At 40.6% G+C, this 18062-nt stretch overlaps 2 protein-coding genes across 6 annotated transcripts in view; one reads left to right on the forward strand and one right to left on the reverse strand.

The window, feature by feature from the left end:
• Positions 1–15726, forward strand: part of DNAH17 (dynein axonemal heavy chain 17) — a gene marked incomplete at its 5' end in the record, with an annotated part of 137252 nt that extends 121526 nt beyond the window's left edge. The window contains 7 exons of the mRNA XM_081936791.1: positions 1846–2037; positions 4522–4701; positions 5899–6081; positions 6650–6832; positions 8443–8586; positions 12735–12960; positions 14434–15726. Of these exons, the coding sequence (XP_081792917.1) occupies positions 1846–2037; positions 4522–4701; positions 5899–6081; positions 6650–6832; positions 8443–8586; positions 12735–12960; positions 14434–14681 (1356 nt within the window). The 3' untranslated portion in view covers positions 14682–15726. The remainder of the gene's footprint in view (positions 1–1845; positions 2038–4521; positions 4702–5898; positions 6082–6649; positions 6833–8442; positions 8587–12734; positions 12961–14433) is intronic.
• The window catches only part of PGS1 (phosphatidylglycerophosphate synthase 1), a 114610-nt gene continuing 109379 nt past the window's right edge, over positions 12832–18062 (reverse strand). For 4 of the 5 annotated variants that reach the window (XM_081936797.1, XM_081936795.1, XM_081936799.1 and 1 more), the window contains one exon: positions 13940–14615. The gene's annotated coding sequence lies outside the window, so the exon portion shown is untranslated. Of the gene's footprint in view, positions 13243–13939; positions 14616–18062 lie in introns of those variants that run through there. The other variant, XM_081936796.1, reaches the window with a different exon arrangement.

Consider the following 18062-nt stretch of genomic DNA (forward strand, 5'->3'; position numbering starts at 1 on the left):
GGACTTAGAAGAATTGTCACTATGTCAAAAACATAGCTGAGGTCAAACTTGACCCTAAAATTACTCCTTTCCTTGCATCTGGGAGAATCTGGGAGAACCATTCCCATTCTGTATATCACAACTGTGACTCCTTCTGGCCAAAATACTAAAACTGAAAAAGCAGGTACACATGTGGGAACAGAATTCAGATCTCAATGGTTTTTTTTTAAAACAAGGGCTTTAGTGATAGTGGGTCATCTGATGATACTAAAATACTAAAGAAATTAAGAACTTTAAGGTTCAGTCAAAAATTGAGTAAGGCAAAACAATGGTACCATCTTAAAGCCTTAAAAACTACAACTAGAATTTCCTGGCAGCCTTTTGGTCTACTCTTCCTTGCTTCTGATTTCTATTTAATTTTCCACCGATTTATATTCTTTGTCAGAATACTACAGTAACTCTAAATTCTCTAGAAAGAATCAGATTAGTGGTGTTCCTAATGCCTTGGGCATTTTCACAAGTGCAGTATTTTGTTAGACCAATAGTGAAGTTTAGATTATGGTACTCTAGAAAATGCCTTTGTCATTGCTCTGCTTTTGCAGTTCCCAGTTGAATTTCCACAACAGGAGGAGTATTTTACACCCATCTTACAACACCACTTTTATACCTAGTTGCTGTGAGTGAGGGTATTTGAAATTTAGCTTACAGCTTCTGTAGCCCTGCTGAGGACACCGTTTATTTTTAAGTCTGTATTTTAATTAGTCAATGAAGTATATTTCTACTGTTAAATGAAAGATTGGTAGATTGCTGTAATTGTACAGTGCTAGGTTTTTAGGGGAAGGGTGTTTTTGTGGCAGGTTTTTGTATGTTTTGTATTATTATTCTTATTATATGAAGTCATTACCATTTTTTGCAACATGATTTGTATTGGTAACTGGAAAATACTGTATTTAAAATTAATAATAATATAAAGATAGGGTGCTATTTCTGTCTTTAATTATGGATATGGCCGGATAACTATTTAACATGAATTACAATAGTACTTTTAAAAGATTGTGGTCACCATATGGCATTCCCCATAAAACTATAATGAGCACATAAGGTCTAATGGAGCCCTCTTCCCAATATATTAGTGCCTAACTAAAACCCTATTAAAGTGATGGATGAGTAGCCCTAAAGGCAGATACACCTTAAGAAATGATGCTGTTCGTTCCTCCATTCTCCTGAAAACAGGAAGCATTCTGCACTCTGATGGAGATCAAATGAGAGTGCTTGAGTGACGGGATCTTGTGTGTGTCCTAAAAAGAGCGAGGGGTTGCCTAGTGTAGAAGAACAACCCTGGATTACAACCAAAGGAATTTAAATGTACATCTGCCATGTTTTCTGAGCAATTTCCCTGAATTACAGACAGTCCTCAACTTACAACCATTTCGTTTATTGACCAAAGTTACAACTGCGATGAAAAAAGTGACTCTATGATTGTTTTTCATGCTTATGACTGTTGCAGCATCCCCATGGTAACATGATCAAAATTCAGACACTTGGTAACTGGCTTATATTTAGGACGGTTGCAGCGTCCCAAGGCCATGTGATCACCTTTTGTGGCTTTCTGACAAGTAAAGTCACTAGGGACACCAGGTACACTTAGTAATCGTGCTACTAAATTAACAACTGCAGTGATTCACTTACCAACTGTGGCAAGAAAGTGGGGCAAAATTCATTTAACGGTTTCTGTTATTTAAGCAACAGAAATTTGGGGCTCTATTGTAGTTGTAAGTTGAGGACTACCTGTAAAGCAATAAGCATTGTAACAAAACGATATCATTGTAATTTGTGCATATATTTTCTTTCTATGCATCCCTTTAGGATACCCTGGAAATGTGCACCAAGGAAATTGAGTTTAAGTGCGTTCTCTTTGCCCTCTGCTACTTCCACGCAGTGGTAGCGGAACGGAGGAAATTTGGAGCGCAAGGTTGGAACAGGTCTTACCCCTTTAACAATGGAGATCTCACCATTTCCATCAATGTCCTGTATAATTACCTGGAAGCCAACGTGAGGGTAAAGATTATTTGATTGCTCATTTGCCTGCTAATGCTGTTATAAAATAGTAACTAAATCTCTGCTTCCCCAATTCACTTGATTAACAAACTAGATTTGTGAGGAATAAAGAAACATGGAATAAGGCAGTGTATCCTTGTGGATAGCATGCTTTCTTTTTGAGGGGAAGACTGCCAGGGCTTCTGGACTTTGTCAAAAGGACTTCTCCACTTTTTAACATGGAACTGCTTCAAATGAAGTAGACTTCCAGCAACTGAAAAGCAAAACATGTGTGTTTCTGCAATCTAGAAGGTCAGTATAATAGAATCATTTTACTTCCCTCAAAAGCTGTTCCAGATTCCTGTTGTAATCCATCCAATTTCTATGTCATTATATAGGTAAGAATGGGAGAAATGGACCTATAACACTTTCTCCTGTTACAAGGGTATCAATGTGACCCAAAGGCTGTATGTAAGACCAAGGGTGGGTTCCTGCCGGCGTTACTACCGATTCGGAGCGCAAAAATGTTTGCACACGAGCGCTCATTTCACTTGTGCGCATGCCAGACGTGCGCATTTGCACCTAAAATGGTCTGCACGTGCACACATTAGAAAAAGCAAAAAAAAAAATTCAATGAAGATTGAAAAAATCAAGATGGCAACCCCCGAGGATAGAACTGGTTTGGGCGCATATCCGGCCAATTACTACCTACTCGGCCGAATCGGCCCGAACCAGTAGGAACCCACCTCGGTGTGAGACACAGACTTCCAATACATACATTTTTGGGGGTACCCTATTTCCCCAAAAATAAGACCCCGGTGGATGATAAGTCCAATTGGGCTTTTGAGCGCATGTGCTAAAATAAGCCCTCCCCAGAAAATAAGCCCTCCCCAAAAATATTGCAACACAACAGCAGCCATGAGGTGACCATGCTTGCCACCTCCTGCACCTGAAAAATAATAAGACCTCCCTGAAAATAAGGCCAAGCGCTTATTTTGGGGGTCAAAAGAAAATAAGACCCTGTCTTATTTTCGGGAAAACACGGTAGCTATGTGAATTCCTCCCCTCCCTTTCATTTCCAAACGTTGCAATCCTGCCATTACCAGGTGGGAAGCAAAACTATAGTACCTGAAAGCTTAAAATGTGCTTTAGGAAAATTTTAAAAGAGCCAGACTGATCTAGTAATTATGGCATCAAGCTAGAAAGCAAGAGACCATAGTTCAAGTCCTGCCTTAGTCATGAAAGTCAGCTGGGTGGCTTTGGGCCAATCACACACCCTCTCTCAGCCCAACCCACCTCACAGGGTTGCTGCTGTGGGGAAATTAGGAGGAGGAAGGTGTGTTGAATATGTTTGCCACCTTGAGCTATTTGTAAAAATAATAAAGGTGGGATATAAACAAACAAACCAATAAAAAGCCTGGTAACTGTTAGAAAGGCCTTAAAAACCTGGTTCTTCCATAGCCTCTAGGCCAGAATGCTACATTAGCCCATCTTCCTTGTTTTGTTTATTTATTTTTACTTTATTTATTTCATCAAACATGTATTAGATAACATATATAAGTATAAACATGATTTTGGATACATGAAATGGATACTAATAAAAGGGAATATTAGAACAGGGACGTTAGGCACATTGGTGCGCTTGTGCACACCCCTTACAGACCTCTTAGGAATGAGGTGAGGTCAACAAGAGTTTTGGGGGTTTGGGGAAGAAACCACAGTGTCAGGTAGAGCATTCCAGGCATTGACCACTCTGTTGCTGAAGTCGTATTTTCTGCAATCGAGTTTGGAGTTTACATTGAGTTTGTATCTATTGTGGGCTCGTTTGTTGTTGTGGTTGAAGCTGAAGTAGTTATTGACAGGTAGGACATTGTAGCAGATAATTTTATGTACTACGCTTAGGTCGGATCGAAGCCGGTGTGGTTCTAAGTTGTCTAAGCCCAAAATTTCAAGTCTGGTGGCATAAGGTATTCTGTTGCAAGCAGAGGAGCGGAGGAATCTTCTCGTGAAATATCTCTGGACTCACTCAGTGTTTTTAATCATTTCTGTTGCATTTTATTTTATTTTATTCACTCTGTTATAACAAAAACTGCAGGTGGGGATTCAGACTTCCCTCTCTTGCATAACACAGTCCCACTTTACCTCCTAATTTCATTACCTGGAGTCCTCAAACCTCCCAAAATCATGAAACATATCCCACAACTACCAAAAAGCATTTATTTTCTTCAACAAGTGTCACCAAGATAATTTTTTTTCCAATCCTGAAATAAAATAGTCTTTATATTATCATTCATTTTCTGGGAGGAAAAGAATTAATTGAAAAAATCTGTTGTACATGCTAGGAATTCTGGGAGTTCCCATCTGAACCCAACTGGCTGGACTTTGGAAGCCACACTGGTACTACAGTCAAATCAAAAGCTGCATGTCTTTTGCATTATGAAGAACCAAGGAATAAAGTTCTATCTGCTAACATCACAGTCATAAATATTGTCCCCTGCTCTCTAGGTGCCGTGGGATGACTTACGGTATCTCTTTGGTGAAATCATGTATGGGGGACATATCACTGATGACTGGGACCGCAGACTGTGTCGGACGTACCTGGCTGAATACATACGCATGGAAATGCTGGAAGGCGAAATGTTTCTGGCTCCAGGATTCCTCATTCCACCCAATAGTGATTACAAGGTGAAAACAGGGTGGATCCAATGTACAGAGAATCAGGCAGGGGCAGGGCAGTAAAGATGGTATTCAGCCGGTTCTGAGCAGTTCTGGAGAACCGGTAGCGGAAATTTTGAGTAGTTCGGAGAACCGGTAAATACCACTTGACTGGGCCCGCCCCCATCTATTCTCTGCCTCCTGAGTCCCAGCTGATCGGGAGGGAATGGGGATTTTGCAGAGAGAGAAAGCTTCACATTTGACATAGAGAATACAGGAAGCTCATTTGGAGCAAGCCAAAACAGTTTTTAGATAGATATGAAAAATAAAAGCACTTTAATAGTAAGCAAGTCAGGCAGATGCTCCTGAGAGAACCATCAAATGGGAGGCAGAGATTGGGAAGATAATCTAAAACCTTCCTGGCCATCTTCCAAGAGCTCCTCAAAATGGAGGCTGTCATTGGTCAGGCTGGCCTTCCTGATGCTTCCAGTCCAGGGATGTCAAACTCACAGCCGCAGGCCAGATGTCTCACACACTGGCCACGTCCACCTCTGGTTTAGCGAAGGGGGGGATTGGAGATGTGTCACATGACGGCTCTGTGATGACGCATGTTTGACACCCCTGCCCTCGTCCATCAACTGAGGAGAATTTCACCCTTCTGCCAAGAACTTCATCCTGCAGGCCAGCCCTAGGCAAACTAACTGTAGCTTTTGTGTCCCTCTAGCCTGTATTTTAAATTTTAAATGTTTAGGGATAGATTTTATAGGTTGTTTTAATTTTTAACTATAATGTACAGCCTATCATATAATTTGTTTTAATGGGTATTTATAATTATTTAAGTTTGTATATTGTTTTATTGTGGTCTGTACACCGCCCCGAGTCCCTTTGGGGAGAGGGGGCGGTCTATAAATTAAATAAATAAAATAAATAAATAAACTAACAAACAGATATGCTCTGGAGCGCCCTGCTGAAATACAGAATTTACTTAACTATCAGTCCTGAAATAGAAACAGCAGCTGTGTTATATGCGAGGAAGGTTTTAACAAGAAAACCGATTCAACCTATAAAGCCTAAATACGAAAAAAATACTTCTTGGGAAAAGGGGAATATAGGAAAAGTTAACAGAAGATATGAATCACACAGAAAATTCAAATTAAATGGATGCAGAGTAAACTGGAAGCTATCATGTGAAGGTCAGAATGTCGAGACTCGGCTATATTTCCATAGGGCTATCATGAGTATATTGATGAAAATCTACCACCTGAGAGTCCTTATCTGTATGGGCTCCACCCGAATGCAGAGATTGGTTTCCTCACTGTAACCTCAGAGAAGCTTTTCCGCACGGTGCTGGAAATGCAACCCAAAGAATCCGATGCTGGAGGAGGAACTGGCGTGTCCCGTGAAGAAAAGGTAAAGTTGTATGTCATTTCCTGAGAAATGAAGCACCGTAGAAAAATAGAGGATTGGTAGTAGAAAACCAATGTTCCGTCAAGTCTGCCTTTTGAGTTTTGGGGTGTTTTTTTTTTCTTATTTTTAAAATTTATTTATTTTAAATTATCATTTGTTTTTATTTTATTTTATTTATTTAAAATTATTTGACCTTTTTAATTTCCCCACTTGCTCTGTCTCTCCCACTGTCAGGTTTTGTTTTGTAGAAGTTGGTTGATCTCTCATTCAGATTTAAATATGGTTGGATCAGGCTAGTATTTGGATGACAGACTTCTTGGGAATTTCCAAGGTTGTTGATTAAACAATTAAAAATAATAATCCCACAAGACAGTAGTGTCTAGCTGTCAAGAAAACTGCCTGGTTGCCGCCCAAAGAATCACACTCAGGAAAGCTTTATCATCTTTTGGGGCTACGCTGTGCTTAGCACTTCTTTGACCACATGAGAAATAAACTTGATCATCCAAGTAATTTGCTCTCACAGCAAAATGTTCTAAGCAATAAAACATACAATTGGCCTTTTGTGTGTCAGGTGAAGGCAGTACTAGATGAGATCATGGATCGTCTTCCAGAGCCCTTCAACATGGTGGAAATTATGGCAAAAGCAATTGAGAAAACGCCCTATGTGGTAGTTGCTTTCCAGGAATGTGAACGGATGAATATCCTCACCAGTGAAATCAGACGCTCTTTGAAAGAACTGAACTTGGGGCTGAAGGTGACTGTATATTATTACATGCTTTTGCTGGTACTGTCTTCAATAAGACAATGATCAGCTCTTCAGTTGGTGTACTGATCCAGAAAAAAGATGAGTGGAAAACTGTTTTGTGGTAATATATATCAAGATCAAGTTTCACCTGGTGAACAGAAATGCCCTTCCACTGAATTTAATCCTTTTTGTAACACCAAATTGGTCTTTTGCTTTTCTTCTCTAGCAAATTACCCTGACCCCTCATCTCATTGCTTTATCCCCGCCCCCATCCCATCCAAACGTTTTCTCATTTTCTCCTTCCATTCATCCCATCTGCCTCCTGTCCCGTCACGTTCCCCCCCTCCCCCAGTCTCTTTTTTGCTGTTGTCCTGAGATAGGGTGATTGTATGTATACTGAATAATTCTCTGGATGAGGGGAAATGGTTATCTATGCAGATGGGGACTCTATTTTAGGCAAATTTAACTAGTAGTCAATTAATATACCTCCCTCCCTTTCGGGGTCCTTGTTCTGCTCTTGGATTTGCATGCTCATATACAGAACAAGACTGCCACTCACGCACAAAGAGGCTGCGAAATCAGCTGCGGTGGGCAACTTTGGTTGACAAGACAGGGACTGCACTGAATTAAAGCTGTACATATTAGACCTACGCTTTCTTTGGAGGTGAATAATCTTCGGCGTTTAGTCATGCCGGCCACATGACAACGGAGAGGTCTTCAGACAGCGCTGGCTCTTCGGCTTTGAAACAGAGATGAGCACCGCCCCCAAGAGTCGGGAACAACTAGCACATATGTGCGAGGGGAACCTTTACTTTAACCTTTAATCTTAAATTCAGAATAGTAATTTTTGAGTGATTATATAGTGAACACAAGTTTGTGTGTTTACATATGTAAAAATTGAGGGAGCTAGATCCAAAGTGTGGCTGAGATATGATGTAATATACTAGCTCACACGGCTGCCTTAAAAGCTGTCTCTGGTTCTTTGTATGAGTCTGCACAGGAACAGACTCAAGACTTTTCCAGGAATTGCCGAAGTAACATTTCAAAATAGCTGTATGAGCTTTCCAGAGGACATAGACATTTAAATGTTTCAAGCAGGTATACTTTATTGTACTAATACTCTTTTGCAAAGGATTCCTTTGAAATGCTTAGTTGGGAGCTAGAAGCTAAAGTTGCTCAAAAACTTGGACCTTGCTTCTCCTTTGAAACTATCGCACAAGCATTCAGAGAGAAAAACTGATTTTTCATGTCGAAAATCAGTTTTGTGTATGCTATGTATATGCTTTTGATTCATATTACAATCAGTCATCCTCTAATTTCAACCCTGGCAATTACAACAGTAACTGGGAAAATAATCTTATTTTCTCAGCAGTGTGTTGGGAAATTTAAATTGCCACACGGCACCATAATTAACTTGAAGGAAAATGCTAAAAAGTCCCCTGAAAGAATCTGCTTATTGGATAATGCAATACAGAGATAATTAACATTCAGATAATCAGGACCAAGCGTGGGATGCCATTTCCCTAGTTACCCTGAAAATTATTCAAATGGACAATATGTTCAGGCAGGATGTTCTGATAATGGCAACAACTAATTTACAACTTTTACTTTTTCCAAAGGGTGAATTGACAATCACAACAGACATGGAGGACTTATCCAATGCCCTTTTTTATGACAATGTGCCCGAATCCTGGACAAAACGTGCTTACCCATCTTTACTTAGCTTAGCAGCCTGGTATGCAGATCTACTGCTCCGGATCAGGGTAAGGACCATGAAGCTTTAGTTAAAACCTTCCATGCTAGGTTTTTTTTTTTAAGTACTTAGTTGTAAAATTTGCTGTAAATTATTTAGGCTGGTTTTTTCAAAAAGCTGACCTGCCCTTAAGCATTATTCTCCTATTAGGATCTTGTTTGCTGAGCTTGGTTTTCTTCTGGTGAATCTTTCCTTCCATCCTTCCGAGGTCGGTAAAATGAGGACCCAGATTGTTGGGGGCAATATGCTGACTCTGTAAACCATTTAGAGATGGCTGTAAAGCATTGTGAAGCGGTATATAAGTCTGAGTGCTATTGCTGTTACTATGTTGTTGTTAGTTGTGAAGTCGTGTCTGACCCATCGTGACCCCATGGACAACATTCCTCCAGGCCTTCCTTGGGCTACCAGGACAGAGGGGCCGAAGTGCTGTGCTGAGCACAGGGGACTGGATGCCTTTCAGTGCTGATCTCGTGGACGCTGTCCTTTGCATTCCATCCCACCGTCAGGGCCTGAGTTCAAGCCAGCCGGGACTCTCTCCTCCCGATCCAGTCAATATGTCTCCTCCCCCTCCCCTTCCCCACAGTCCCTGTCCAAGAAAATAGGGAGGGACGAGGGAGAATACGCCAGCACCACTCTGGCTTGTTTACAGCTCCTGGCACAGTCCAGTTAGGACTCAAAAGGCAGTTAATCATTAACACCCTCCTGGGATCCCTGGCTCTTCAAGCCTTGTTGTCTCCTAACCCAGGAGCCCCCTTCCCGGTAGCTGACAAAATCCCCCATGTGCCCAGAGTCAGACTTCCTGGCTGGAAAGCTATGCTGGGTTCCCATGGGTGGTTGGGCAATGCCCTGGGTTCGTGCAGAATAAACTCCGAGGCCCCCGTGAACTAATGCCTTCAATCCTTCTCTAATCTGGTTAAAGGGCTTCTGAATGGGACTGCAGTGCTCCGGACAAGCAAGCTATTCTTTGCTGGGCACCTTGCAACAACAGGCTAAGCTTTTGGCAACAGATCCCGCCAGAGCTCTGCTGGGATTAAGAGGGGGCTACTCCACTTACCCCATGAAGCAAAAATCCCTTGGCCTTGGATTGCTGGAGTTTTAACTGTGGAGCCTTGGAAGGAACAACTTCCCACCAGACACCAGAACTTCCCAGTCCCCCAAATTCTCGATGGAAAAGGACACCCAGAAAACCGGGAGATCCTCTTTTGCTAGAAGGCAACTGCACCTTTCCGAAATTGTCAGGATGTGATTGATCCAAAGTAGAGAGTTTGGGTTTAGCAAGAAAAGGAGTCCCTGTGGCTAATAATTCTTGCTGGCTCCCCTTCGTAGCTCGTGGAAACAACATACTCATCCAGTAAATTAATTTAAGACATTTTTAGACCACCTACTGATTGCAATGAATCCACAAAAGTGGGTCACAGTAATTGGAACCGATAGTCAAACCAACACCCACTGATACAGGCACGAATAGTGTAAATGCAGAGCAGTTGGTGATCCTTCAGTCAGTATAGAAATAACTGGGTCTCCCCTGATGTGATTAAAGGGCAATGCATAAATACAATTTTTTTCCAGCCATAGAAAGTCTAACTCAAGGTTCTGGCACTGAGAATTCCAGAATGTGAATACCTAGTCCTGCCATAGAAGTGTGGCCGTTCCCCAAACTAACTTCCAAAGAACAAATCCTTTGAGTCTGTAATGCAATTCTGTCTATTTGTTGTTGTTAGTTGCAAAGTCGTGTATGACCCATCGCAACCCCATGGACAACATTCTTGCAGGCCTTCCTGTCCTCTACCATCCTCTGGAGTCCATTTAAGCACACATCAACTGCTTCAGTGATTCCATCCAGCCGCCTCGCTCTCTGTCGTCCACTTCTTCTTATGCCCTCAATGTTTCCCAGCACATTAGGCTCTTCTCCAGTGAGTCCTTCCTTCTCATTAGTGGCCAAAGTATTTGAGTTTCATCTTCAGAATCTGGCCTTCTAAAGAGCAGTCAGGGTTGATTGATCTTCTCTAGGGCTGACCGGTTTGATTGCCTTGCAGTCCAAGGGACTCACAGAAGTCTTCTCCAGCACATAGTTCAAAGACCTCAATTTTCTGACGCTCAGCCTTCCTTATGGTCCAACTTTCACAGTCATACATTGCAAATGGGAAAACCATAGCCTTGAGTATATGCACTTTTGTTGGCAGGGTGATGTCTCTGCTTTTTGGTATGCTGTCTAGATTTGCCATAGCTTTCCTCCCCAGGAGCAAGCATCTTTAAATTTCTTGGCTTCAGTCCCCATCTACGGTGATCTTGGAGTTACTATACTAGGTAATATTGTCATTTGATGGCTTTTTATGAGTAGCAGCCTGTCCTACTTATCTTGAGCAGGAATGGTGTAGATTGCCTGTTTCCAATTTGTTTATCTAGTTTGGTTGACACTATTGTTCTCTGAAAAGTACTCCTATCTATTGTGTTCTCACTTAACCTATTTAATTGCTGGTTATAAGGATGTGCCGCAAGCTGCTTGCTTCCTTGTTGGATCACTGCTTTTTAAAAATAGTTTATACACTGGGATTTTATATGTTTGTTAATGGCTGATCGATCAGAATGCCTTTGGCTTTTACAAATTCTCTTGCATTGATCTAAAACAGTTTCCCAGGTGAATTTATGGCTGCATTTGTCTATGTGCTATGAAATGAAAGAATCATCGTGTTTTGTAAGAACTAGTTTATGGATGTGTTCTGATAAGCTGCTTGTTTTTTTTCTACCTGGTGACATTCAGAATCCTTGCATTGTATCTTGCAAATAACTGTCTGTCCGTCTGTTCCGTCTTCTTCAGTTGTTGGGTCTTTGGGGTTTCTTCAGATGTTTTAGAGATATTTTGTTGGAGTTTTTATTATTCTGATGTCTATAGCAAATGAAGTAAACTGCTTGCAATTTTTAAATATTTTTTGGTTGTATGGGAGAATTGATCTTTTCATGAGTTGTGGTGGTTGTGCACTAGTTGGCTGCATAGAAAAGATTTTTTTTTCTATTTTGTTAACATAATCAGTTACTTTTCTTTGACGTTTTTGGCTGTATAGCATTCTTACACAGCTTTTCTTGCAGACAGCTGGACTGGTAAGGTACCCCTTGGTTTGTTATTTTTTTAGTACACCTGAGTTGAAACTCTGGGATTATTTCCTCAGCTGAGAAATATCTAGGAAGGGTAGTCGGTTTCTATTCTCTTCTTCTCTTTTGAAATTATTAAATTAACTATTGATATTCTTGAGTTTCCTATTGTCCTCCTTTGACCATGACAACTGTGCATCTACGTAATGGGTGCATAGTTTGATTTACATATGTGTGAGGGCTATTATTTCCAGCTATTGCATACCTTGTTTGTGTTATGAATTCTGGGATTTGGTGTTCCCATAGAGCAGGCCTGGCAACATTTAAAAAAAAAAAACCTCTGTAGCTGCCAGGGAGAAACTATACCACTACCTTTAAACATTGAAAGGAGAATGAGTTGGTATTCTGCAGTCAAGAAAAAAAAAACTTTATATTTCCTTATCTTCTTCCAGATCTCTGCAATACCTTTCTGTTTCTTGGTGACCCACTTAATTCATTTTTTTTCCTTTTAAAAGTTAAATAACAGAAGCAGAATAAAACAGACTCACATAATCATGCATGTTATTCATAAAAGAATGGTTTTATTGCAATGTTTTACCCAAAGTTATCATAATGGCCAGCAATAGACATGTCTCTAGAAATTCTGCTAGGTCCAACAGCAGTCCCCACTCCTTTCTCCCAGTGTTTTTACAGAGGACTACAGAAGGGATAAATTTATAGTAGCTTACACCAATACCGTGATCCATTTGTGCTCCAATTCTCTTGTAGGTTTGCCTTGACAAAAGAAGTTTTTAAAACAGAAGAGTGTCAAAACTCCTGTACCTTAACACTGTTTAATAGTACACAAAGCAAAACAAAAAGACCGCTCTCTTTGTCTGGATTTTTTGCTATCACCCAAATCTCAGCGTGCTTACTCCAATTTGTTCAGCAAATTTTATTTAATACATCTTCCCATTCAAGCTGTAGATATTTTTTAAAAACACGCAGGAGAATTAAAGCTGCAATATGAAGTATGTGCGGTCCTTAATATGCTTGTCTATAAAACACTGCCACTATTTTCATTTCCAGGAGCTGGAGGCTTGGACCACAGATTTTGCCCTGCCCACAACTGTGTGGCTAGCAGGTTTCTTCAATCCTCAGTCTTTCCTGACTGCCATTATGCAGTCCATGGCTAGGAGGAATGAATGGCCTCTTGACAGAATGTGTCTCTCCGTGGAAGTTACCAAGAAAAACCGGGAAGATATGACAGCTCCACCTCGAGAAGGCTCCTATGTGCATGGGCTTTTCATGGAAGGTACAGACCATTCCTCTAGTAGTGTAGATAAGATATGGACATTGTTTCGTGGGACCCTGAGTTTAATTTCAAAAACCTTCTCAATCGTGAGTGCAGCTTACAGACAATCATTGGTGTTTTCTTCCACAGCAATTTGCCGAACAGATAAGAGGAGGGGAAAGAAAATAATTTTGGAAACAGAATGTTCAGATTTTACTTTGAGACTAAATAGATAAATTCCTGAGAGATTTCAGAATGTTGTTTTCAGACTTTCTCTACCAGTGTTGCATCTGTTCCACAATTCTGTAACCAAGAAAAATAACATAATTCAGGTGCCCATTCTCCAAAATTAAAAAAATAGAATAGAATTCTTCAACTGCTGTTCAATGACAGCTTCTATAATTACCATGGGAATACTGAGGGTTGCAGGCCAATATATCAGGAGTGCAGTGACTTTGAGTAACCTTGAAATTAAAATTCCTCTTTGGTAGTTTAAGTCCCTATTGAGTCACGTCCGACACCTGGTGACTGCATAGATGAATATTCATTACCTCAGCCTGACCCCTACTGCATCTCATAGCTATTCCAACGACTACCCTGTCATTTCTTTGATCCATCCATCCATCCATTCACAACATGATTTTTTTCTAGCCCATCATCCACTTGCTTCCATTGTTGATCGCTGCTGCAAAAGAACAGTCAGCTTTAATTTGGTCCAGGTTTTATTGAATGATTACTGCAGTCTGCGGTACCCTTATTTTCCATCTCCAGATCTATAATTCAAAGACAACTTTATTTCTATCCGTCTCTCATTCTTTTTCAGTGTCCAACTTTCATACTTATACAAAGACTATTTGACAGAAATTATGCTAGAAATCAGCCACTTGGCAATACACTTTGCACCCACAGCAGAATTAGAACGAATCCTCCAAATTCATTCTGAGAAATAAATATTTGACACCACCATCCCCACCGACCAAAAAAATAAACCAGACAGACGTTTGGCTAGCTGCCTCTTTTATTTCATATCGGTAGAGGGCAGCAGATCCATTGCATTAGCAAACCAACCTGTGTTTAAAAAACAAGAGGACAGCTTTCACAATTCTTTCTACTTTGGAAATGTTGGGTCTAAGATACGTTTCCCCCCCCTTTTTTTTTAGAAGCTGTTTTTTAAAGTTGAGCAAAACAAGCCTAGATTTTTCTGCTTAGCTGTGTATAAATGGACTTTATGTTAAAAGATCTTGTAGGGGTGCACAACCTTCCGCAATAAAATAATAGCTGCTACAGGCCAAGGGCAGGGTATGAATCAAATCATTTTGCTTATATTCCTGTAAAGCATATTAAGTAAACCACCGGCATAGCATCAAAAACAAGTGCAAGCCAAAGTCTAGCAGGTATTGCTAAAGTTAGCAGGTTGATAATCATGCAAACTCCCTTTCCTTAGCCTTGCTGCAAAACAACTGCTCTTGAGAGTACTGCCCCATATCGTTGCAGGTGCACGCTGGGATACTCAGACGGGGGTCATCACGGATGCACGCCTGAAGGAGCTGACGCCTTCGATGCCAGTCATTTTCATCAAGGCCATCCCTGTGGATCGCATGGATATCAAGAACGTGTATGAGTGTCCCGTGTACAAGACACGCACAAGAGGCCCCACCTACGTCTGGACTTTCAACCTGAAAACAAAAGAGAAGCCGGCTAAGTGGATTCTTGCTGGAGTTGCTTTACTCTTACAGATTTAATGTCTGATAACATTTTGTCCACGGGACTTATATCCCTTCCCCGAAAACCCCAAGCAAAGTAATTGTAAGTTTCAAAATAAAATTTATTTTAAAATATATCTGGCCTGATGTTCCTACTCAAGTGATCATTAATAACATTGTTCCTATATTTAATTATTCTCCACGAATGACAGAAAGGTTGTCTGTCCAATCAGTGGCTCTGCAAGCACACACAGAAAGAAAGAAAAACAAAGACTGCAGTAACTATCACTTAACAGCTTATGGTACTTAGCCCAGACATCTTCACCTTACTGGCCATACATGGAACTTTGGAAAAATGTAACTTCCACTTGCATAGAACTCATTCATTAACTAAAACCTGGTCAACCTAATAGTGAAATAATTTGCTCAAAACTTTGAACGTTAAGGTACAAATGGAATCTAAAACACTTTGAACCCAGAGTCACCTCTCACTCAATACCTACTTATCCTGATGATAGACATTTCTCTGTACATACACCAAGACTTGGTGCTCCTGCTTTATCATCTTGGAATGCCTCTATTAACCTACTAGGTTATTTCTGAAGCTGTCCGTGAGCTGCCCATCTAGCCAAATCTTTTCACTTCTGCCTCCCACAATATTGGCTCACCACCAGATCTAACTTGGATCACTGTCAGGCTCGTAATGAAAACTCGGCTCTGGAGTGTTTGAAATTGCACAGCCAGCATTCCTTAAAATGCAAAATGCTTGACAGGACATTATCACATTTCCATTCAAAAAAGGCTGTGTTATGATGTCTAAAAATTGTAAATAAATGTGCACTTATCCAGGGAAATTATACTACTTGTACAATGAATGAATTTCTCCTGTCTACTTGCCTTGTCCATTCACCAGAAAGAGGGACAGCTGTCAATCAAAATAACTCAACCAATATAACACCTAATACATCCAACCCACCCTCTAATTCTTGGGTGTCCCTGACTAACTCACTGCAACAGGATAGACCAGTGCATGAGACATATTAGTTATTGTTGGTATGAATTAAGTTTATGTTATTTCAGTATATACTTGTATAGTATGTAAACTATCTTTCTGGTATAAGATGTGAACTTGCTTTTAACATTTTGCTCTCCAAAAAGTAAATAAGCAAAATAAAATAAATATCAAGAGGCCATTTTGTGGGGCAGGAGAAAGTGTCCACAGGTGAATGATGCCTATCAATTCCTGATAATTATTATTTAAAAGCACTCAGTGATTCCTGAAGTTTTAGGAATCTGATTACAAATGTTAATAAGCAACTTTTATTATACTTATCTAATTAGCAAAAAAAAAACCACCATACATATAAAGGTAAAGGTTCCCCTCACACATATGTGCTAGTTGTTTCCAACTCTAGGGGGCAGTGCTCATCTCCGTTTCAAAGCCAAAGAGCCAGCGCTCTCCAAAGACCTCTCCGTTGTCATGTGGCCAGCATGACTAAACGCCAAAGGCACACAGAACACTGTTACCTTCCCACCAAAGGTGGTCCCTATTTTTCTACTTGCATTTTTTACGTGCTTCCAAACTGCTAAGTTGGCAGAAGCTGGGACAAGTAACGGGAGCTCACTACGTTATGTGACGCTAGGGATTCAAACTGCCAAACTTCCAACCCCTCTGATGGACAAGCTCAGCATCTTAGCCACTGAGCCAGCGTGTCCTTATCTAATTAGCAAATTTTTAAAAAACCATATATTCCTCCAATTTTTAAAGAAAAAAATACCCAAATATATCCTTAACTTTTTTTTAGTCTTACACGGGATATCACTCTTTAGAGCAGTCAGTAGCAGCAAATCTAGGCACCTGCTAAAAATACTCATTGATCTGATAAAAGGTAGAACATGCTTACTGAAAGGCTGTTTACTCTCAAAATACAAAAGTGATACTGTAGATACTGAAGAGGTATCGCGTAGCTTTATGCCTGGGACACTAGCAGACTTCTTGTGTATGTGGTGCTCATTCACATCACTTCTGTACCCAGCTCCAAATTGGCTCAACCTATCTCATGTTGCACATATGTTTTCCCAACAGAGCTTTCACCTCAGTGCCAACCCACTGCTGATAAATTAAAGCCATATCGAAGCTATATGGCAGGAAAGTAGCTTTTAATCAAATCTTGTCACCTCTCCCACCATACCTTTGCATGCTTTGGTCTTCCCAAAAGCACTGGGCATGGGGAAATTCCCCAGAGAAGCTGAGAAAAAAGCAAGCAAATGAGGGAAGCTAAGAATAAGGCCTGGACTAATGTTTTGCTCTCTTCCTTCCCCCATTCTGCCTCATCCTGTCACACCAAAAGAGGAATGTACTGCCTTACGCAGAACAGCAGCAGTGGCTGCCCGTGTGAGGGCAGCAGCACCGCAAGTCTTGTGCCTGAGGCAGAGTAAAGGACCACTGTATTTCAGGATCTGTCACCAAGGAGAGGAGGAAAGCACATTGATGCCAACGGGATGGGTGATCCCATTCAGATGAAAAGAATTTCCACTCCTCAGCAGTTCACAAATTAGCTTCAGACATTACAGTCAAATGTTATTAAGGAGCAAGACTATCGCAGAACTGCTTGTAAACTCATTCCAGCTTTTTTTTTCCCATTCAGCAATTGAAAAGAATTATCTAAAGAAGAATGCAGGGCTATTAACTCAGACAGTAGAAGGTCTGCAGTTCTCTGTGTGAAAACTAAATCTTGCTTTCTTGGCCATTCAGAACATGCATCAGTTTTCAAAGCAGATTTTTCTTTAATGGTGATTTTTAATGTACTTCAACATTTAAAATGGTATGTATTAACAGCGTAGTAAAATTATAATTCCCCCTCTCTAACAAAACAATCTATTGATTTTTCTTTCCTCGCGTAGCAACTTGGTCACAGTCTTTTCTTCTTCTGTTTTGCTCTTAGCGTCAGAAGCCAAAGCAAGGGAAATAATGGCCCACACTGTTCACAAAGTACATTTTATTATTATTCTTTTTAAAATCTACCATGGTTGGAATGAAACAACAGAGGAACTTGGTTGACCAGAACATATTACAAATATATCTACATGCATTCTTAAGTCAGCAGCAGGGAAGGTTCTTCAACTCCTTTGAGTTACAAGAAGGAAGCAGCATGAACTTTGCTTATACAAAAGGGAAACAAAACAAATAGCACTTCAGAGAGAAACCGAAAAGGGTACAACCACTATACTCTTTCCCCAACTGCCAATCCAACCTTGCAAATGCCATTGAAGACCAAAACCGTGAATTTTCTCCTCAAAATCTATTTCTAGCGGACTAACATGGTGCCTTAATGAAATCTCCTACAGCAGGGCTGTCAAACTTGTGGCCTACGGGATGGATGCATCCCGCACTGGCCACGCCCACACCTGGTTTCGTGA

This window comes from Natrix helvetica (genome assembly GCF_964273705.1).
Source record: "Natrix helvetica genome assembly, chromosome: 1".
Classification (NCBI taxonomy): Eukaryota; Metazoa; Chordata; class Lepidosauria; order Squamata; family Natricidae; genus Natrix; species Natrix helvetica.